A 24,029-nucleotide genomic window follows, 5' to 3' on the forward strand; every position below is an offset into this window, starting at 1 on the left:
TTATCTATTTTATTTCTATTTTATATTTAATTATAGTAATTCTGTTCATTTTTATAAATATTTTTTTATTATTTTTCTTTTATTTTATCCTCTTTTTATTTTATTTTCATTTTAATCCTTTTATCAGTTTTGCACAGGCCCCAATCTTTTATTTCTCATCTACTCTCCAGTACTCTTTTTATAATCCACTTTTATACATGCAAAAGTTTTGATATTGTTAATAATAAAAATAGGTATTTTTTTAGAATATTTTCAAGAATTATAAAGAATGGATATTCTGTGAATATGCTTTGGCAATATTTTCATTATATAATCTATTTTTTTATGAATTAATTTATATTTTATTTTAGTTTATAAATTTGAATTAATTTAAAATAAAACATAATTATATGACATTGTATATGTGGAGATATTATAAATATTAAAAGATATGAAAATATTATTGATAGTTAGAGAACATATTTGAAATGAATATTAAATGCTAAAATGTATAATATTTAAATAATACGAACAAAAAAATAGATAAGTTGATATATGATATATTGTAAAAGTTAATATGTAAAAAAAAAAAGAGTTATAGTGATATATTTTAAAATTTAGGATACATAAACCATTTGGAGTGCTCTTACATACGGGTAAGAAATTTCTAAACAAACATAATATTTAAATATTTTTTGATTTTATAATATTTTTATTTATTTTTCTTTTATAATCTAAAGTATTTTCCTACTATTTATTAAATTTTAAGATATTCTAAATATCCACACATCCCTTAATGTTGGTTTTTTATTTTTTAAGCACCCTTACATTGTTTCAGAGTTCGATATTCAGAAAGTTTGGATAATGAATTTAGATAAAATAAATTGAGATGAAAGTTAAATAAAATATTATTAGAATATTATTTTTTATTAATATTATTATTTTTAAAATTTAAAAAAGGTTAAATTATTTATTATATTTTGTATAAAAATTTAAAAAAATTATAATAATTAGACGATACAATATAAGATGAGATAAAAGACTTTTTGTATCTAAACCACCCTTAAATATTTAAGACACAAGATGCTATTTAGGCCATATTTGAATGTTGAGCTGTATTGAATTTTTTATGAATAGTAATGAGTTGAGATTGCGAAGTAAGTTTTATAGGGTCTAACATAAAATAAGTTTAGATGTGTTTGATATTAAGATAAGTTTATACATATTTATAAAAAGTTAAAAAAAGTTACGGGGCTCAATATAAAAAAGTAAGTTGAAAAAAATTATAAGTCTAACGTATAAAAATATTTTGAATTTATATGAATTTAATAATTTAAAAATTAAGCATTTAAATATTAGATTTAATTTAAAATTTAAAATTAAATTAAACTAAATGAATCTCAATTTAATCCAAATTTCAAATGTCACGTTTATTTTATTTTTACTGAACTCAATGCTCATTGAGAATCTGAGATATCTTTTTAGATTAAAGGAGATTGGAGCAGCTTTTCTATTAAGGAATGGAACCTCAGAGATAGTTACGACAAAATTTGTAAATAAAGGAATTTTTTAAAAAGGTGGATCTTTGAGATAATTTTTTAATTAACTTTTTCCAAAACAAGAAATCCTCCCACAATAAAAATAAATAAATTATAATTACAACTATATTTATGACTAAAGTAATACAAATATATTAATACCAATATCTGATATTTTTTTTGAGTTTTACTATATATAAGTATAGTCGCGCACTAATCTGTGTACCAATACTGATTTATTCATACTTAAAATTTAAATTAACATTGTTTTCAATAAAATCTACTTTTTGATCAATCACATCATATTGATGCACAGATTAATATATAATTGTGCTTGCAACTATATTTTTTCATTTTTTTTTTATGACGAGATATTCAAGAACTTTTATTATCTTAGATAAGGTTCTAGTTCTCGACTAATTCTCGAGATAAATATCCGATAATTTTAAAAAGAAAAAGATTACTCCTACTGAAATTTTCTATCAAATTGCATTTATTTTTTACTTAATAATTAAAGAATTTTTTAATAATTTTTTAAATCTAATTTTTTTTACAAAATGTTAAAAAAATAAAAAATAATTACACTGTTAGAGAGGGTAGCACCGCTATTCTAGAAATACTTTTGAGAAAAACGACATTATGGCTTCCAAATATACCCCTCATGTATTTTATTTTACTAATTATTTTCTTAATAATTAAGTAAGTGACTATTAATGAATTTATTTTTTAATAATTAAAATTTTTTTAAAATATTTATAAAAAAAATCATTTGTGCTTATGTTCATATAACATATTTGAGGTGCATATGCACCTTAGCATTATCCTACTTTTTATGCTTCTTACAATTTTTTATGCGACCACGACGATGGTTTTGTTTTTTTATAAAAGATTCGCTCTTGATGTTTGTACAAATTACTCTTTCTACTTTAAAAAAAAAAAAAAGTTTAAATCAGTGTACATAATTAAGTATGGGTGGCTATATAGCCACCGTTGGGGTTTTATATTAATTATTTATATATATATTTTTTCTTTTTTTATATGTATTTTATAATATTATTAAAAAATATTTATTTAATCATTAAATAAAAAAATAATAATAATAAATAAAAATTTCCAAGATTAACTCGAGACGGAGCCACCAACAACAAGAGCATCATTTTTCATTTAAGTATAGCCAAATCAATGGCAATATACGACACCAGCTACTCTAAAATTTATCTACCACTTGAAAATTTTATTTGTTAGTTAGTTGTAAGTAGAATGTGACATAAATGTTATTATATCGTAATATTTTAGGATCTAAAAAACTCTAATATTTATTTTTAATAAAAATTTTATATATTATATTATTATTTCACTTGTATTCTATTAAATAAGATATGACATATTTATTATTATTAAATAATTATTTATTACGTATTTTTTATAATTAAATAATAATAAATAAATCACATCATATATAATAAAATATAAATAAGATAGTGGTGTAATATAACATTACACTTATTTTAATAATAAAGTCAAAGTAATAATAGAGAATGAAGTAAGAACTTTCTCTCCTCGTGGATTCGTCAGATTGGAAGACTTTTCTGGGAATCCAAACAACCATTTAATTGAAGCATCCGTGTCGCAGCTGTACTTTTACGAATTTTGGAGCATTTCTATTTCTTCAATTCTTCCTCTACATTTACATTCGCACACGCAGACTTAACAACTTACCAGACTCCGCGTCTGTGTAAACGTCCATACGACGCGTCTTCTACGAACGCCAAGCTGAAGCTTTCCCTTCGAAGCTAGGGTTTTAATTTGGAATCTTTATTCGCTGCAATCGCTATCTCATTTTGTTTCAACTGCCATGGATCAACAGGTGGAGAAAATGCAGCTCCGGCAGAATTACCGGAATTTCTGGCACTCCGATCTCATGAGCACCATCTACGCCGATACTCCTTGTATGCAATATATATAGTGTGCATATATGACTCTGTTTTGCTCCTGAGAATATCTATTTGTGTTTTACTTGAGATTGGGTGTTTATAAGTTTGCGGGCGTGTGTTTTACGTTTGATTTGTGAGTAGAGTTCTGTTCGTTTGCGGAGAAAATGTGAGAAAAGAAAAATAACATTAAATACTCGAGTGTTAAATGTTCTCTAGACGGAAACTATACTGGTAGCGACAGTTTGGCTTCTTTCAAGTGATTTCTTCTCGTAAACGCCCTTTGGCCCATACTCTTTTGGTTGCTGAAAACATGCTGTAAACGAATTGGATATTGAAGAGTCAAGACTTTTGGATTTTGATATTATTATTGTTTTGAGATTTGAAAATGTTGAATTGTATATTATATTTTGTGTGGAAATTTGAGAAAATTGTAATGATTAGATCAGATCAGATCAGATTAAACACTTTCACTATCCAAATGACGCTAAGTGGAAAGTATATAAATACTCTGTTTTCTTGAGTAATATCAATGCATACTTCTGGGCTTTTTCAAAAACATTGGAAACTTGATTTACAATCTTAGAACGCCTCTCCACCAATAATTTTCATTCTCAAATTACATTGATCACTGATTAAATTGTTATTTTTCTTGTTTGGTATGCAGATTGTTGCTTTGCACTATTGTGGTAAGTGTTCTGATATTTGATGCGTTCTTGATTTGTTCTGGCTGTTAGAGTTTGTTCTGGGTTCGACATATTGGTTATCCTGAGTTCTACTGGTTGCCATGTTGTATAAATTTTAATACTCGGGTGATTTGGGGGATAAAGGGGGTATCATTCTGTTTATTCATATCCATGCTCTCTCTCTCTCTCTCTCTCTCTCTCTCTCTCTCTCTCTCTCTCATAAAACCTTTTCTTGGATACTAAGCTTCTGAAGATGAAAAACTATACATCTAAGCCAAACTAAAATTTGGTTTCAATAGGAACTAGGATAATAGTTATGGTGTTGGTGGTTATTCAACTATGTTAATTTTTGTATCAGATGTTGAAATCTTCTGTACGGACAACTTTTTGTTGGGCTAACATACTGTTCCATAAGTATTCAATGATCAATAATAGATGTATGACAAGATATCAAGATATTTGTTTCAGAGCAGAGTTGCTTACATATATATTATCGATCATATTGCTTACAGATATATATTATTGCTTTCATATATATAATAATGTCAATGCTAGTCTCAATGGAACTATAAGGATAGTTTTCACTTAGATGATCTGGACCTTGTTATTTAGTAATCATTGTAATACAATACTAAATGACATGGAAAAATTTGATTGCTCTAGTCTTGTTCTTCTTTTTCTTTTCTTTTTTCATAGGTGTGCCTAGTATAATTTTTCTTTGTTATGTGATAGTGGTCCCTGTGTTTCGTACTTGCTTCGAAAACGGGCTCTTTATAATGACATGTCAAGGTATTCTGTGACATATTTCCCTTTGAATTTCCATCTAACAAGAATTAGAGTGAACGTGGCACAATTCTCATTTTTCATATGTTTCAGGTACACATGCTGTGCTGGCTATATGCCATGCAGTGGGAGGTGTGGAGAAAGTCATTGCCCTGAAGTTTGTCTTTGCACTGAGGTATTACAGTTTTGTTTCCTTTACGCTTTTCATGATGGTCATTATTTTATAATTGAGAAAAGGGAGATTTTCAGATGTGAAGTCAGAGACAAAGCCAGAAATACTTCCTGGGGTGCCGTTTGTTGGGAGAGGGGGCCTTGGGGACTTTTTGAGGGATGGAACTTTACACAACCTGCAGGTTTCTTTGGGTCTTCAGAGCTTTGGGGGGCATCACCCCTCTGGCAACCCCACCCCCCCCTCCCCTCCCCTGTGCCCGCGGGGGCCTTTGTCCCAGCATGAAGTCTCACTTCTGCTCCTATAATTTATTAATTTATAACAAGAAAAATAATCACTTTCTTTCTTGCATGTGTGATTTCTTCACTCTGTTCAGGTTTTCTGTTGCTTTGGAAATTCAGTAGCCTCGACACGGTTTCTGTTGCAAGATGAGTTCAATATACAGACAACGCAATGTGATAACTGCATTATTGTACTCTCTCTCTCTCTCTCTCTCCTTCACATCTCCTCCACCCAAATATCAATTTGCACTTGCTCTGCTTCTTTATCATCAACATGTTTGTTGCGTGACACACTGTCTTCTTTGCAGGGATTCATGTTCTGTCTCCAGCAACTTGCATGTATATGTTCCATAGTTGCATGCATAGTCGGAAGTGATGAAATTCAAGAGCTTTCACAGATGTTGAACTGTTTGGCTGATCTGACTTATTGCACGTAAGGCCTTAAAATGCACCATTCTTGAGCCCAAGAGACATAAATTGCAAAATCTCTGCTAATTCATTGACTTGGTTTGTTTCTGCAGGGTTTGTGCATGTATGCAGGTATGCAAGAGAACAAAACAAAGTTCATTTAACGACCATAGAGCATACGGACTTCATATACTATGTACTGTGTTTGAATAGATGGATGGTACAATTGGCAACATAATAGGAGCAGTACATAAACTGTCTACTTTCCCCATATATAAACCCCCTTTTTCCATAGGAAGGTGCAAGTAATATAAATACCTAGAGTAATTGTAAAACTAACTGCACGCAATCATTTTTGACAGCCAATATCATATCATATGACTTGGGTTGGGACCCAATGATGGATAGTCATCTGGTTCTTTTAGGAGTGTACTAGATTAAACAATTTCATGTAGATTTTGCAATTCCAAGGTTTCTATGACATGGTTACTTTAATTGTTTCTAATGCAGACCCAGCACAAGATTGAAATGGATAAAAGAGATGGCAAGTTTGGGCCACAACCAATGATGGCAGTACCGCCAGTCCAGCAGATGTCTCGTATTGATCAGCCAACTCCTCCGCCTGTTGGATATCCTTCCCAACCAGCATATGGGCAGCAGCCCTATGGCTACCCCCCACCCCCTCATGCTCAAGGTTACCCTCCCACTGGGTATCCTCCACCTGCATATCCTCCCGCCCCTGCCTATCCTCATAATTATCCCAAGTGATGTTGACCATGATGCATGCCTATATGCTAGTAAAGTCACCTTCAAAGTAATCCTGGTAATACGAGCTTTTCTGCTGAATGTTTCTCTGTACATAGGCATGTTTTCAACCTCAATCCTAGCTTTGGTTTCCATCAATGGTCTTGACCTAAATAAATAAGTTTTACAGGTGAAGAAAATGTATCAAGCACCAGGTTTTATTTTTAACTAGTCATGATTGAATATATATTGGGGGCACATATTTTCATCTTTAAGTTCCAGCTCCTCATTCTTGTTCAAATCATATCTACTTTTTTCGTTTTCTTTCTGTTTTGCAGTTATTTATATGCTGCATAATTCTTTATTTTTCTTTTGCAACCATTGGGGTTTATGCAAATTTGGTGGCTACTTATGTGAAGTTTTCTATTTTCAATGGACTTTTGCCTGTTGGGAGTTCGTCATCATTTTTTTTAATATATAAATAATTGTAAATTTTATTAATAAATTTTTATTTTGTGCAATTGCTGCTGTTTTCTTCATGCAGTCTGGCTGCCTTTGAATCCAAAACATGTCTGCAACACTTTATAGTTTCTATAAAGGAGACAAAGTTATGCCTTTTCATTTTGTAGGTTATGTAGTTCCTGGCCTAGAAATTTAGCTTAATGTGCTAGACCAATTTCGATAATTGAACGTAAGGTCTATGTTTTCACCATACATGGATGACTATTTGATGGTGGTTAAAAAATGCAAGTAGATTTCCACCATTTTTGGCTTCTTGCAACCTTTGTCCATAGAAGAGAATGCCAGCGTATTCTAATCTTTCAAAACCTCGTGAAAAAGCATTGCACATATGCGAAAGAACCCACGAGGTCCAACCCCAACTCATAAAGGAGGATCTGGTTTTTGAGGAGCATGCCAATTTAAGAAAGAGTAATTCTATTTGAGGCTATTTATATTATATATTATTCACGTCTTATAATTTGATTTGAAAATTAAATTTTACAAATTAAATCTCGCCACGTTGATGGCGTGTAGTGTAAATGCCTTCAAACAGCAAGGCTAGGCTAATTTATATAGTAGAAAGAACGTTAAATTATACATTTGTTGTTGGACTTTTGTCAAATTTAAGAGTCTCTAATGCAGTATTTTTTGGGGGGAAAGAATTAGTAACTGCTATGCACCATTCTTCATAGTAATCTGTTCATTCATGCCCTATTTAGATTAATAGATGCTTTCATCTCATCTCATTTTATCCTATGTCAGCATCCTAACACCACAAAGACAAATTCTTTTCAGTACAAATCTTTTAATTTTTTCATCTAATAATTACTTAATCATTACAAATTTTTTAAATTTTTAAATAAAACATAAAAAAAAATTGAATTTTTTCGAATTTAAAAACAAAAATAATATTGAGAAAATGAATTATAAAAATATTTTTACTTCAGAATTTTTTTTATTCAACTTTTTCTTCTCCTTTTTCAAAACCTCAATAAAATATCTTAATTCAAACTATTTTACTACTATTTAAAAACTATTTTATTGTTATTTATAGATCATCTCATTTCATTTGACTATCCAAACGAAGACTAAGGTCCAAGAGGTCCAACCCTAACTCATTAAGGAGGATATGGTTTTTGAGGAGCTAGAAAATTTAGGAAAGAATAATTCTATTTGAAAATATTTACACTACATAATATTTAAGTGGCGTAATTTGATTTATGAGATAAATTTTTAAATTTAAATATTACGAATCAAATTATATTATACAAATGGCATATGGTATAAAGATATTCAAATATCATTACTAATTTACAGTGGAGAAAAAAAGTTAAATTACATATTTGTTGTTAGACTTTTGTCAAATTTTAAAATAGTCCCTTAAGTTTTTTAAAAATGTTGTATTAACATATTAGAAAAAATAAAATAAACTAAAAAAACCATATAAAAACAAGGTAAATGCAAGATTAAAAAAAGGAAAAAAAATGATATAATAGAATGCGTAAATGTCGGATAATTTTTTAAAAAAATTGAATAAATACGAGATTTATATTTAAAAAATTTATTTTTTAATAATAAATTTTACTCTTTTTTAAAATAATTATACAGTATTTATAAACTTTATTACCATTTGTAAAATCATTAAAAAAAAAAATCACTTATTTGGCCTTTAAAGTCTCTTTTCTTTCGCAAAATGAATGCCATCAGATCTTCATCTTTTGGGACTTTAAAGAGGTTTTGACAGGTGGTTGATCGTTCCGACTCAAAGCTGGAAACTTTCAAAGCAGATTTGCCTTTAAATCCATCACACTTTAGAGCAAGACAGCCTGAGATAGAGATGGCCGATGGGTCAGGCACAGGCTCCAATTTCAATGCAACTTTGCTATGATTTTGCGCCCCACACTTCGGCCTTGCTTTGGGTTTACAGACAAACTCTCGTGTGATTTAATTATTGTAATTTTTTAATTTTTTAAAAAAATATAAAAAATAATTCAATATTTTTAAACTTTAAAATAAAAATAATATTAAAAAATATATTATAATAATATTTTATTCAACTTTCATTTTATCTTATTTGATAATATATATGTATAACTAAACGAGAACTTAATCTCTTTTCGATTTAATGAAAAACTGCCAGACACTTTTAGCTTGTATCTCATGTTACTCTCTAATATTTGTTTGATCAAGTTCTCCATGCATACTAAAGATCCAATCTTAAGAAGACATAACCTGCACAACCATGCCAAGTCTTTTTTATTTTTCGCCTTTTTCTGAGCAACCATGAGAAGTTATTGGAGTAGGGGGTTTTGTTTTTCTATTCACTTTCTTTTGTTCCTTGTTTTGTTTTGTTTAATTGTGTTGCACTTATAAAAAGTAGCAAGGGGTTACTGCTCCACCACATGCCTACAATTTGTTGTCACATATCAAAAGGAGTTTTTAGAATCCTGTTTTAGATGTGAGATGATATGAGATAATTTTAGATAAAAAATTAAAGTTAAATAAAATATTATTAAAATATTATTTTTTAATATTATTATTATTTTAAAATTAAAAAAAATTGAATTGAAATTTAAAAAAATTAAATTATGTATATAAAAATTTAAAAAAATTATAATAATGAGATAAAATGAGATGGATTGAGATATTTTCCGAATCAAACACCGTTAAGATGGATCAATACGCTTCAAATGATACCCAATTTACGTAATCATAATAAAATAAATAAATAACATTACCCAATCATTTTTTTATGATTTCACTGTCAAAATTGTACCACCTCACTCATCTTTCACTATCTCAGATTTATTTCCAAAATTGATACCATGTAAAAAATAATGCATGGATTTTAGTTAAAGAAATTTTCAATAAAAAATTTTAATTAATTTTTATATTTTCATTAATTCAGTGCATGACCTATCCAGATCTGAAAAAATCGTTATTTGCCTGCGTATCCCTTCTACACTCAAATTCCAACAGCCCAACAATAAAGAGTTGGTCAATAAATTTTTTTCAAAAACTCAATAATATTAACTACTAATTGGTTTAAGAGTACCTTGATTAATGCAATAAAGTGAAATCAAAACTTTTGAAAATTATTAATATTTAAATGTTCAAAATCATATTTATAAAAGTTATTTAGTAACCATATATAGAGTTCATAATTCATTATTGACATCATGAATTCAAAGGCGACACACCCCTCAATGAATTATAAAAAGACAGAGAAGAAAAAGAGAGACAGAGATGAAACTCCTAAGGGAATTTAAATTAGAATAATAATTTTTTTAATTTTTTTTTTTTTGAAAAAATCAGCGATAATTGCATGTGTATATATATATCTTAAGAAATAATAATACCAAATATTAAATAATTCAAGTACCCTTTGCATCCCAATCTCACAACAAAGAGAAACAAGATATTAGAATAAAAAAAAAATGAGAAGAAATTAAAAAAAAAAAATCCTAAAATATTTTCTAAATATATTATATGTATTTTTATTTTATTTTTTACGTACAAACTTCTCATGCATGTATACATTTCAAAATGCTGAGTAAAACCCCATCATCATCCATATTACAAAAACCCTGAAAACGAGCTTTGCTCACTGTACTCACTGTAAAGATCAAGTATTCCAGTAGCAGTCCAGAGCCGTTGATTGAACTCGCTCTTCATCTCATGATCGGGCACAAACTGGGTCCTACACAGAGGACACGTCCTCTGCTCGTGTTCCATCCAACGGTCCATACAAGCCCGGTGGAATATGTGCCTGCAATTCCTCAACCACCTGATCTCCTCCCCTCCCTCGAACTCGTACAGACACACCGCACAACTTTCCGGCGGTTCTCCGACTTCGGCGCAGTCTGCGTGGTCCTGGAACTTCATAACGGGCAGGAATTCCTGGATTAGGAGCTCGGATACGGGTTTTTGTTCGGGCATCTGGGTCGGGTCTTCCGGCCAAGTCGCGTCGGTTTCTATGATATCCAAGAGACCCAGGCAGCGAAAGAGCGAGAAAATGAGGCTTCGGATGAAACCCAGAAGTGACAGTCCATGGAGAAAGAGGTACGGGAAGAAAACATCCGTGTATCCGACTGGGAAGCCCATGGAGCTCTGGGAAAAAATAAACACAAAAACCTCGACCTTTCCCTTTGAAAGATTGAAAGAGAGAATTTTAGCTACGTTTAGAATTGAGTGACAGGGAGAGACTTTTATACACAAGAGTTATCACACAGAGAGAGAGAGAGAGGGGTTGGAAGCTTCTGTTCCAGCTACAGTACAAAGAAGATGCTATACTTACAGGCTGTGAGTTATAGGGGTTTCATTCCATCTTTGGGTGGGACCCCCTTGATTAGTGCAGGTGATATCAGCATGTGGAGGAGAATGATTGGTGGGGTGAGTGAAGGGCCTGTGGGTGTGGTTTGGTGACTTGGGTCAGGCAAGGCTGCTTTTATGAGCTATGCCTCACCTAATATACGGTACGATAGTCTAAACAATTCTAGAAAAATAGTTAAAAATTGTAGTAATATATAATGTTCTATTTGTAGCCATTCTGCAGACTGTAAAATTACATTTGTGTGTATCACGTGCTGTAATTGGGAAATAGTGAGGAAGTGGGTGCTTCATCATAATTTAGGGTTTCTAAATTCTATCTCTATAGTTGTGTAATTGAACTTCTCAATGGATTTGGTTTGTCACAAAATTTTCATATCAATTCTTTGTTTTGATTTGAAGTTCAAATCAAATTAATATTGATAAGAGTTATTCAACTTGTACTCGATCTAAAAGATGTCTACTTTGTATAAACGAGTTTATAAAATACGTTGAAAAACTTTAATATAACATGTCAGTAGTGTCCATATCGACTTGTCAATAAATATTTTGCATGAATAATTCAATTTCGAGGTTTTTTTTTTTTTTTTTTAATTAGTGAAGTAAATGCTTGAGTTCTTTCCTTTCGTTTACATTATCGAGTTAATTCCTAAATCATCCGAGAAATCTGCATAAATGGTGTCCTAAGAAACATCCCTAACAAATGGATCCTTATGGCAACTAAACAAAAATAGCAAAGTCTCAAGTCCTTAATTGTTGTAACACTGTTTACTCGTGTGATTGAATGTGTTTAATTATACCCCATGATAGCCCTGTCTTTCTTAATAATTACCAATTAGAGGGGGATGGGATGCTCATGTTTCCTGATGATTTTGTTAGTTAAACCAGCTTCTTCTGCATGGAAAAGTTTGACTATTTTGTGCAATTATGACACAAAGATCTTGCATGTTCACTCTCTATTGGACAAACTACTTTTTTAAAGACACAAAGCAAAGGATTTGTTCAGAAAACAAGGATTAAAGTTGCATTAGTGTGTGTAATTATTATATGTTTCTGTCAATGATATCACGCCTAATTATTATTGTCTGTACCCCTAATTGGCATCTTTATTACTTATCTATCATTTCAGCTGATCATATCTATAAATTAAAAAGAAGTAGACGCAAAGCAAGTACGATTTTCTTATTTCTCTACAGTTATTTATTATTTATAGAAAAATTAAATAAAATTTAAGATTCCTGTTTTCACTTCTTTTGAGTACATGTATTGGTTTCTCCAATTATTTTTCTTCATTTTTCCCATTTTAAGGCTCATTGTCTTCAAAAGAAGAACTAGATTTGTTTCATTATGATGTGATTTTTTTTTAATGTGAATTCATATTCATACATGAGAGATAACAGAGGTTTTTGTTTATTCAAGAGCAAATTGTGGCTATGTTTAACTGAGAAAGAGCCAAAAGAAAAATCATAGATATATCAGATAGTGGGTTGATTATCTTAATGTTTTCAATCATGTTTTTCAAGAGATGAATGATAATAATTTATGGAAAAAGTTGAGGCTCATTATGAGAGGAAGATATGTTAAAATAATGTTTTTGCAGCTTAAAGAGTGATGATCTGTTACAAGCGTTTGAGAGTGGGAAGATTTCTTGAAAGATTTGGGTTTCAAGCAAAGATGAGTATGCATGACAGTGATTTACTGTAATACGTCAGATTAAATTAAATTTTAATAAAAATGTTAAGTATTATCAATACAAGGAGTCTCATGCAACCGTTAATATTATTGAAAATGAGTCTCATTAAGAAGAATCTAAACGATATGACGATAAAAATTTTTATGGAGTGAAGCTTGTAAATCAAATTTTGTCATATCAGTGATGTCGATGGGGTGTTCTCTACATCGACTTGTGAGGATAATTTTTCTTGATTTATTAAACTTCTACAACTTAATATGGTTACATATTTCATAGAAAAAAACCCCACACTAAGAAAAGATAAAAGAACGACTGAATAAAGAAAAAGTGGATAATGGATATCAACAAGGTGATAACAAGAACTGGTGAACTGGGTGGGACATGCCCACCTCACAGTCCATGATAAGGAGGGGAGGAGAAGCAGGGGGCCATGGAGAGTAGAGCAGTGAAAGAGGAAAACAGGACAAATATCGGTCGGTGGTGCTAATCCTTGGCCACCAAAACCGATAAAAAGCATCATGGCTGCATCAGCAGACCCTGCATCTAGACTTTAACCCAACCTAAGTAGGCCAGAGGGTGCACCCTTGAACATGAAAGTTCAGCTAACACTAAACCACAGTGCCAAGTTTTTGCTGTGCCTGGCCAAGACACTCATGGCCCCCAAACTTCATTCAAGCTCTTTTCACCGGTTGAAACTAGGTACTGTTTTCCTGTACCAAAAGTGCTGGATATGTATAAGATTTCAAGGGACCCAATGCATAAACAAAGTGTTTCCTCTCTGTCTCCTCTCTCACTACTTCTCAAGCATGCAGACCCCCCCTCCCCCCTCAAAGTTGAAATATTATCTCATCTTTCTCCGATTTGTGGCTTTCACTGAGTTGACCCTTGATTTGGATTTTCTAATGGAGTGTTTTGGGGGTCCTCATCGCCCCATTAGCCTCTGTCATATCCATATGTGATTTTGATGATGACAAGTTTCCATTTTGTGTCCATTCAATTGCCTGTAATATTTGGTTCTTTTTTGGGTGCCGATTTAGTATCCTTCTTTTTACAATAATCTTATGATCAATCCATTAATTCCATTCCAGATAGTTTTTTTAGTATTGCTTTCAATATCAGTATCAAATTTACAACAAACTATGAGCACAGAACATGGAGAAAAACTGACAGATGAATCATTTACCACAAACATCATCCTATTTGATTTAGTCTTACATAATAATAGAAAGATGGAAACCATGCTATTTCCTTTAGTACTGTATTATGTTGGACCACAAAGAACTTAGGTTTATACAAAGATGCATGCATTTCTGATATTTTAGGCTTCCTGGTGCTTGCTTGACAACATATGCATGTATGAAACTTTAATTGTCGTTCCCTTTTTGCTTTCTCAAGTCTTTATTGTCAGGTGTGAAATGATTAATTGAAGACTGAAACTCATCTGGCAGTTGGATACCATTACAAGCATAGTAAATTAGGCACTGTGACCTAAAATATTATGGTAATGACCAAGGTGTCCCAAAGATATCTATCCATCACAAGAAATTCTTAATAAAATTATATAATATCGTCTTTTTGAGAACTACTTTAGTTATAAACAGATCCCAAAAAAATAATCCACAAGCTGACATAATTTGATATGGTATGTTATATTATAAAATTACTTTTATTATAAAGTAGATCAACGTATCATATGAAACCATATTAATTTGTGAGTTTACTTTTATAGAATCTCTTTATTGCCGTAATATTTCTCATTTTTAGAGACTATGTTCATCATAAAAGCTCATTTTTCAAACTCAGTTGTTCTCCTTTCCTAGACTTGCATGCACAGGAGATGAAACATGTCAACAGGATGCAGAAAGGAACTTGCATACAAGACTGGGAAGTGGGCATAGTCTAGTCATACAGCATGATATCTGAGTTCATTTTCTTTTTCTTTTTTACTTGTTTTCTTCCTGTTACTTGTTTTCTTTTCTCTCCAAAATATTTAACAAAATAATGACACTTAAATACGAAACAGAAGGCAATGGGATGCCATATCCCTAGGAAAGGCAGAAAAGCGTATACATATGCAGAAAATCCAAAGTAATTAAAGTTGTAAACGCAGATTTTTTAGGCCGACCCTCATATATAGGTACCATGCAATTTGCAACAGGGGCGAAATAATTAAAGCCCCCAAAAACCCAGAAATTCACTAAGAAAATTAGTTTTTTGAGTTTTTTTTTTTAAATATTATTGAAATTATGTGAAAATAATTTTCAAAACAAACTTTTAAAAAGTCTTTTTTTTTTTGGATGTTCAATTTTCAGTTGGAGGTGATCTTCTGTGAGAATGAAAAAATTTCAGCAGACCTTGTTTTCATATGAAAACCTCTCTTTCAGGGCTGAAACTTCTCTATCATAGGGATAGAAAATGTTGAAATGTGAGAGGGGCGGGAAGGATCCACAAGAATAAGTTTCTATCAGCCGGATCATACCGAGAAACAGAATAATTTCATATGGGGTACAGCTCTTATTTGAATGAGCCGAGGAGCCTGATCCAATACAAAGTCTTAGTTCTCCTCACTATTCCATTTTCAAAGTAGTAGAATCCATTATTGGATGACAAAATGATAGTAAGCCCCAACTTTACACACATGGTAGTGGCAGCTTGGTTATCCATGATTCTACATTAATAGGCGGCCACTACTCGACGCATTGGCCCAGTAACGTTTGTCACCGTCTGTTCCCGCAATCAAGCCCTTTTGAATTACACCACAGGCCTTTAATGAATTATTCAAGGGATCGAGAGAGTACCAAATGCTGATAGTGACGAAAGTTACTGACTTTCGATGGACACAGAACCAACGAGTTTAGTCGAGCAACGTAACGAGTCCAAGGTTATAGAAGTGTTCACCAACTTTGATGAGTAGAGAACTTCGATCCCCTTTCTTTGTATAAGAGTCGTGAGCTTGCAGACTTCATTATAACTGACCAACTGGTCTACCTGAAATAAAAATAGAGTACTTGAAATAAAAAATATTACATAATTTACAAAAGTTACTGATACTAGAGAGGTGGGTCCTTTCCATTGTAAAATTTTAACAACAATACTACTATATACAACTGGTTTTGCAGAACAGGTGCGACATCGGCTGACGTGTATTGCCACGTCAGCTAATATTTTAATATTAAAAAAAAAAAAGTAGAAAAAGAGAAGGAAATCGAAATATACGGGATGTTTGGTTTTTCTAGTCGTTTGAAGCAGAAAGAAGACCCGATACTGTCGTGATCTGAAAAATATCGTCTGAAAGTCGCCGGCGTGGATAAAACTGGTTGTTGAGGTCGCCGTCCGTCACTACTTCTAGATCTGAGTTTGCTTCATACTCATTGTGGTTTATTCGGTAATGAGTTATGTTTTTTATTTTTCTTTTTTGTTCTTTTTTTTTTCCTGTTGTTGTATTCTTTCGTTTTACACAAATTGATTTAGTCTTGGTATTTGGTTTCAAAGATTTTTTGGTCTGTAGTAATGATGTTTACGGTGTCTCCAGTTTGCGTGGGTACTGTTGTTGTTGTGTTGATGAAGATGTTCTGTTTCAGCTTACGACAAAAAATGAAAATGCTTCTTCCATTACGTGTATTTTAATGAAAATGCATCTCTAGTTTAATTTTTACAACTACAACATACATGGACTTGGAGCTGGAATAAAATTGCTTCTATGAAAAATTTAAAGTTTTTAATGCCCATGATAATCTCTTAACAGTAGGCTAGTTGGTTGATTCAATTTTCAGATGACTAAATATTTGCTATATTTAGTCATGAGCAAGTCTTCATATTTTCGAATGACTAAATAGGTACTAACCGTGTGGCTTCAAGCCTCTTTACTATATCTAATGGTGCTGAAAAGTTGGTTTTTATTGATATCTCTCTTGAGCAAGTCTTCATGTCTAAATCAAAACAATGAGTCCACTACAGAAATTGCTTTATGAATTAAAATAGAACATGCCACTAATTATTTAGAGATCAAATCCCAGAATGAGTAGGATAGATATTTAGAGATCAAATATCTAAAGAGGGAAAAAAATTGACAAGACAAATTGAATGTTTGCTAGAAGAAGCTTTTGTCAACTTGGTAAACCATAGTTAGAATGTAGTGAATTATTACCAAATCTATGTCAATGTTCTCCACCTTAGAATTATTATACTCAATGATAACTTTGTTGGTTTTATATATTCCAAGTGATTGGCTGGAAAGCATTTGCGATACATTGTTTCCTTCCTAGTAATGTTGATGTTGGGATTTTTTGTAGATATACATATCTTTGATCATTTTTTATATACTAGTTTATAGATTTTAATGTGGTTTAAGTTATATAATATTGCTATTGACAATTCATTTGCCTCCCTCTTAGCATGGGAAACGGAAAAGAAGACCTATCTAATTCAAAGCCATCTAGTTCAAATCCCTCACCCGCAGTATGTTATATTATTTAATATATCGAAAACATTATTTTTTTATTAGTTGATATTTATTTTCAAAACACATCAATAACTTATTTAAGTACATTTTAGGACATATCATCAACTTGTCCAAACATCCCAAATTACATGTACGGTTATTATGGACCAATACATGCGTGGTCACTGGGTTTTTTATCATATCCTAGTGCCAACCAATATCCAATCAACCTACAGGTGGTGATGTCATATCGAATATGATTAATTTTAATAATTTGGTTTTTTAAAAGAGTTTAATTGCATTGTTTTTTTCTTTTTGCCAGAATGGTAATTACCCATTTCAACATGGCATGGAAGGTCGGGTATCTCGCATTAGTACAAGCTCCATTATGAGCAAATTCCAAGGTATAGAGGATAATAGACCCGATGGTTGGGAAACCGAATCGCCATGTACATTCTCTAGAGTTGATGAATGTTTTGCGGATGGACCACATGCACAGGATAATAAATCCGATGGTGGGGAAACTGAAACCCCCATATCCGTGTCGAAGAATTTGAGAAAGTGCAAATGGATGATGATGATGTGCCAAAGTCGAAAATGGAGTTTAAGTCCTTAGAAGATTTAATGAGTTATTATAAGGAATATGGTAAGAAATGTAGGTTTGGGGTGATGACAAAAAGGAGTAAGAGGGGAGAGGATGGGATTGTTAGATATGTTACGCTTGCCTGTGCCCGTGGTGGGAAGGCCCGGAATAGGATTTTGAATGTTACCAACTCTCATCCGACAGGAAAGACTGAATGTAAGACAAAGATTAATGCCTCAAAAACTCCTTATGGAAAGTTTCGGCTGAATTCAGTTCACAATATCCATAACCACAACCTTAGCCCAAAGAAATCACGGTTTTTTCGATGTAATAGAGAAGTAAGTGAATCCATAAAAAGAGTCATTAATACAAATGATATGGCTGGCATCCGATTGAATAAGAGTTTCGGATCTTTTATTGTTGGCGCGGGTGGATTTGAGAACCTTCCGTTTTTGGAAAAGGATTGTCGTAACTATATTGACAAGGTACTACATCTACGACTGGGTGCAGGTGGTGCTGGGGCGCTTTGAGACTACTTTTTACGGATGCAGTACAAAAATCTGGGATTCTTTGCATTAATGGACCTGGATGATGACGGGAGGTTAAAAAATGTATTCTGGGCAGACTCCCGTAGTAGAGCAGCCTACCAATATTTCGGTGATGTGGTCACATTCGACATCACATACTTGATGAATCGATATGGGATACCCTTTGCACCATTTGTTAGTGTAAACCACCATGAGCAATCAATTTTGTTGGGAGCTGGCTTGATTTCCTCAGAGGATATTGAGACATTCGTGTGGTTATTCCAGACCTGGTTGTAGTGTATGAATGGTATAGCCTCCAAGGCTATTATCATTGATCAAAACAGAGTGATGAAAAATGCAATTTCAATTATTTTCCTCGAGAGCCAACATCGATTTTGCCTTTGGCATATACTTAAGAAAGTTTCCGAAAAACTTGGCAGCTTTACTTCCTACAAAACTGGAATGAAAACTGCACTAATGAGATGTGTATATGATAGCCAAACTTGGGAAGAGTTTGAGAAATGTTGGGATCAGTTCACCACCACGTACAACTTGCATGAGAATGTATGGTTGTAGAGTTTATACACTGAGCGTGAGTACTGGGTACCGGCCTTCTTGAGAGAGGTTTTCTGGGCTGGAATGAGTATAACTCAGCGGAGTGAGAGCATGAATGCATTTTTTGACGGCTATGTTCATGATCGACAAACTTGATGTCTTGAAAAAGAAAATTGAGAATGAAAATGTAGCGCACTTCCACTCATTTAATGTCATAATTCCCTGCATCTCAAGATCTCCAATTGAAAAGAGATATCAAGATTTGTACACGAATGGAAAGTTTAGGGAAGTTCAGCAACAACTTGCCCGCATTATTGACTTAGATCCAGTTTTACTCAAGGTGGATGGTACCATAAAGACCTATGTAGTGGAGGATGAAGTTTGTCTCGAAGAGTTCACTAAATTGGTTACACATTCAGTGATCTTTAGTCAGGAAGATGCAGCTGTCAAGTGTTCTTGTGGGTTATTTGAAATGAGGGGGATAGTGTGCCGGCACATCTTCGCTGTGTTCAAATGTAATGGGATTAAATCATTGCCTGATAGGTACACTTTAGATCGATGGAGGAAGGACATCAAAAGAAGATACATGTTAATCCACAGCAGCTACGACACAGTACAGCAACAGGAGGATTCTATAGCTTATTCAAGTCTTTTGAACATATGTTATAAGATGATTACTCATGCTGCGGGTTCGAGAGAACATACTTTGGATGCAACTAATAAGTTGCATGCAATGATTAACCTGTATTCTGGCAATCAAGATCTCCTATGTTGTCCCAATGTTGATGGTACTACAAATGTTTCAGCTACTGTTGGTTCTTCAAAACAAGTACTCAGTCCACATGTTGTGAGAGGAAAATGGAGACCTCTATCTATGAGGAGAGCATCCAGGATGGAGAGAGACTTATGAAAAGTAAAGGAGAAGACGAAGCGAGCGCAGGGAAAGGGAAAACGCAAATAGGTCCTTATATTAATACTTTGATTTTTCCCTTGTTGATGCTTAATTTTATAATTGCTATATGACATATTTGATATATTATTTTCAGCGAGATGGAGAAGATACACCGATCATAGACATGCGTAAGAATTTATTTGGCTTTGAGCAAGTAATAATGTTGATTTTTATGTATGTTTGAATTATAAGATAAAAAAATTATAGTTATATTTGATCTTGAATCATTGCTCTCATTTTGAATCAGGCTGTTTGAGAAAGCATACCAAATGCTGACATTACTGAAGCCCAGCCCCAAGAAACAGTTGTGCAAAGTCAAGAAAGTGTAAGTGGATCCCAACTTGTGGTTTATCGATATTTTAATAGTAATGTTGACCTCAACTGTGATATATTACTTCTATCGATCTATAGATGCGGTTTGGGTTGGATGGATCACAACCACGGGAATGACATGATTGTCGTGGGTACAAAAAATGTCAATATTGAATAACATTTAGATGGTATTATGGTTTGTGTAATGCAACTTGTTTATATGAAATGTTTTTGATGAAGTTATACAGTTCTTGTACACGTTGGTAACTTGTTATGATTTGGCATGAAAATGATCTCCATTGGTTTTTGTGTGTAGGTTGATGCCATGGTGGAAATACTACTGGGCATGAGAGGGCTTTAAAATTTTTTTGAAAATTTTGTACTTGTGGTATTAAGCATCCTTTGTTGGTGTAATGGCAATTGGGAGTAGAGAACATCTTCAAGAAATATTTTGTTAAGAATATATGGTTTGGGTTACTTTTGTACTTGTGTTATGAAATGGAAGGGAAAACACATGAGATTTACAGGAATGCATGGTTTAGGTTGATTTTGTACTTGTGTTATGAAATGGATTGGTTATACATGAGATTTACATGAATACATGGTTTGGGTTGATTTTGTACTTATGTTATGAAATGGATTGGTTACACACCAGATTTATAGGACTTCATAGTCCACAAGATGGTCATCAATTACTGTTGGTTGGCATTGTTGTATTTGATCCATACTCAAGATGTGTTCTGTTTTGAAATGTTGGGATTCTGGGTTGTATAGGATTCTGGCTTATAGTGCATGCAGTTGTAATTGATTCTGGGTTATAGTGCATGTAGTTGTAATTGATTTTGGATTATAGTGCATCTGTAACTTTGAGGGACCTGGGTGTGATTGTTGGATGAATCTGTGTTGTAGTGCATCCGTAGCATCAATTCCGGGCATTATTTGAAATGATTTGGGTTATTCCCGTTTGAAGGTTATATGATTGTGTCTTATATTGTAAATGCTCCCGTTTGAGTAGTCCTAATGAATGACAGCTTACAAAAAAGAAGTTTACAACCCAGGTCCTAATGAACCCGTAGCTTAGATTTATTCAACCTGCATTGATCACTTTGAATTCAGCTTTGAAAACAAGAATTTTAAATATCCAAATCTCATTACAATAAGATTCTTTACATAATTTAAATCATTTCTAGATGTTGTTCTAGATCCCACTAATGCCCACTGGAAATTCCCACTTTAGTCAGAAATAAATAATGCTCAGTGCATTACGTACTCCAACAAAATTAATAATTTACAGCAATTCTCAGTGCATTTAGATACAAAAACAAAACCACCTAATTTACTACAAAAATTTCTAACATTCAGGAGCTACGACATCTACTAATGACAACACTCCAAGAATTCAACTCCCTCTCCCCTAATACAAGAGCATCAAACATCCAATACAAATTAAAAGTACCACTAATGCAAAACCACTAAAAAGTGTAGAGCCCAGTTTGCGCTCCCTCTGAATATCAGGTTCTTCTGTGTGACGCACCAACTCTTTCTCAAGATGATCCACTATCTTCCGCAGGTCAATCTCTCTTTTCTCGAGAAGATGGACTATTTTTTCCAGATCTTTCTCCCTTTGTAACAGGTCCACGATTCTTTCTTGGAGCTGGAGCTCAGTCTTTTGATTACTATCTGCCCACTGGAAAAACTTGCAGAAGGGTAATCCCTGACCATTAGAACACAAAGATGTTAATGAACACATAAAGAAATGTTAAAAGAAAGGATACATATGTAATTACCTTTGTGTTGTACTTTGGACACCCTAAGAATGGCCGCCCAGGGTTTTTTGCTGTAGTTGAATATTTCAGTGTGGCTTTGACCCCACAGCAGTACAATGATTGAGCCGTGGTACGTTTAGCAAAAGATGAATAAGACATTAATAAGGATGATGACATTTCTAAGATGAAACAAAGGAGAGAAAGGAAAGACTAATTTCCCAAAATTAGTTGGTAAGTGATATATATTTGCCTCAATAAAATGATATATAACATTAGGCTTTGAATATAAAGGCTAGTTATAGAGCCACTGTTCAATCATATTAGATACAGAAAGTACCAAAATGTAAACAAAATCAAGTGATTGTAGAGCCACTGTTCAATCATTACAATATACAGAAAATACCAAAATATAAACAAAACCAAGTGGTTGTCATGCCACTGTTCAATCATATTAAATACAGAAAGTACCAAAACTAACAATGGAGTGTCAAATGGCCATATCAAATTTTACAGCTTTATTATAAAAAGAAAAAAAAAAGAAAAAAAAAACAATTCATACATTGCTATGTTAAATATTAACAATCACACATGACCACAAATGTATATTCTAGAATGTTGGAAACTAAAACAAAAACAACAAGCTTAAGTCACTGAAACTAACAATGGAGTGTCAAATGACCATATCAAATTTAACAGCTTTATTATAAAAAGAAAATAAAAAGAAAACAAAAAAAAAAAAACAATTCATACATTGCACTGTTAAATGTTAACAATCACACATGACCACAAATGTATATTTTAGAATGTTGGAAACTAAAACCAAAACAATAAGCTCAAGTCACCGAAACTAACAATGGAGTGTCAAATGGCAATATCAAATTTAACAGCTTTATTATAAAATGAAAAACAAAACACAAAAATAAAACCTCCCGTACATTACACCCAATATATTAACAATCACACATGATCACAAATGTATATTCTAGAATGTTGGAAACTAAAACCAAAACAACAAGCTCAAGTCATTGAAAACTAACCTGATATTAAACTCAATGTTCTGTCGGTGCTATGTGGGGTAGTTTATTTCAGATCTGGTGGAGAAGACAACAGGCCTTTGTGGTTCTGGTTCGTGGGTGACAAATCAGCTTTGTGGTTCGTGGGCTCTTCGGTACGAAGCCAAAGACCAATGGTCTACGGGGACTGCTCTGTGAGCGGGCTTTAGATCTGTTGAAGAAGATGATAGGGGCTCTGGTTCGGGGGAACAGGTTTGTGGGTCTACCAAGGAGAAGATGAAGAAGAAAGCGCTGTCGACGATGGAAGGAAGGACGAAGACTAGTGACTGAGATGGAAGGCAACACGGGGAAGATGATGGGAAGAGGGAAGAGGGAGGGGGAGGGTCTCGGACCTTCGAGAGGGAAAATGAAAAACCAAGGAAGGGGGGAGGGGGAGGGTCTCAGACAATCGAGAGGGAGAAAATGGAATGAAAACTGAAGTAAAAAAAAAAAACTAAACAAAACTAAAATGTGATAATGCTATACGATGCCGTATCGGAAACCTGCCACGTAGGACAACGATGATGCAGGTTCCCCAAAACCGGTTGCAACCAGACTTATTTTTTTAACAAACATTGGGAAATTTTGATCAGGAGTATGCTGCTTAACATATTGTTGATTGCTGCCCATTGCGTAATGGAATGCGCGTATCGATTTTGAGAATGATGTATTTTTGTCAGTCCATTCCTCAAAGTCATGCAGTAAAAAGAGTGTCACAGATGATACCCTCTATGGTCCGGTCCATATTTTGATGTGGGTTTTTCAAGGCTTCTATTACTTTTTGTGAATATCCCTCTAT

At 33.0% G+C, this 24,029-nt stretch overlaps 4 protein-coding genes across 5 annotated transcripts; 2 read left to right on the top strand and 2 right to left on the bottom strand.

Annotated features, from left to right (window-relative positions):
• The first annotated feature begins 3,046 nt into the window (after positions 1 to 3,046).
• Positions 3,047 to 6,794, top strand: LOC122299072. 2 transcript variants are annotated; one of them, XM_043108998.1, is made up of 8 exons: positions 3,047 to 3,466; positions 4,116 to 4,137; positions 4,867 to 4,923; positions 5,011 to 5,092; positions 5,463 to 5,558; positions 5,676 to 5,800; positions 5,889 to 5,971; positions 6,286 to 6,519. In XM_043108998.1, exons 1-8 carry the CDS (start codon positions 3,373 to 3,375, stop codon positions 6,300 to 6,302), a joined length of 576 nt encoding a protein of 191 aa, XP_042964932.1. In that variant the 5' UTR covers positions 3,047 to 3,372; the 3' UTR covers positions 6,303 to 6,519. The 2 variants fall into 2 exon arrangements, with proteins under 2 accessions (XP_042964932.1, XP_042964924.1); XM_043108990.1 differs by having other exon boundaries at positions 3,054 to 3,466; positions 5,889 to 5,907; positions 6,286 to 6,794.
• A 3,678-nt stretch (positions 6,795 to 10,472) lies between these two features.
• On the bottom strand, positions 10,473 to 11,242 carry LOC122301973 (brassinosteroid-responsive RING protein 1-like). The gene has a single exon (XM_043113311.1). The coding sequence runs from the start codon at positions 11,122 to 11,124 to the stop codon at positions 10,597 to 10,599; it is 528 nt and encodes a 175-aa protein (XP_042969245.1). The 5' UTR covers positions 11,125 to 11,242; the 3' UTR covers positions 10,473 to 10,596.
• An 8,039-nt stretch (positions 11,243 to 19,281) lies between these two features.
• On the top strand, positions 19,282 to 20,356 carry LOC122301656 (protein FAR1-RELATED SEQUENCE 9-like). The gene is made up of 3 exons (XM_043113051.1): positions 19,282 to 19,977; positions 20,195 to 20,254; positions 20,348 to 20,356. The coding sequence occupies exons 1-3, from the start codon at positions 19,282 to 19,284 to the stop codon at positions 20,354 to 20,356; spliced, it is 765 nt and encodes a 254-aa protein (XP_042968985.1).
• A 1,139-nt stretch (positions 20,357 to 21,495) lies between these two features.
• Positions 21,496 to 22,337, bottom strand: LOC122301657. Its single transcript, XM_043113052.1, has 3 exons — positions 22,200 to 22,337; positions 21,869 to 22,126; positions 21,496 to 21,504 (listed from the first exon to the last, which is right to left on the bottom strand). The coding sequence occupies exons 1-3, from the start codon at positions 22,335 to 22,337 to the stop codon at positions 21,496 to 21,498; spliced, it is 405 nt and encodes a 134-aa protein (XP_042968986.1).
• Between the last annotated feature and the right edge of the window lie 1,692 nt (positions 22,338 to 24,029).

The sequence above is a fragment of the Carya illinoinensis genome, chromosome 2, assembly GCF_018687715.1.
Source record: "Carya illinoinensis cultivar Pawnee chromosome 2, C.illinoinensisPawnee_v1, whole genome shotgun sequence".
Classification (NCBI taxonomy): Eukaryota; Viridiplantae; Streptophyta; class Magnoliopsida; order Fagales; family Juglandaceae; genus Carya; species Carya illinoinensis.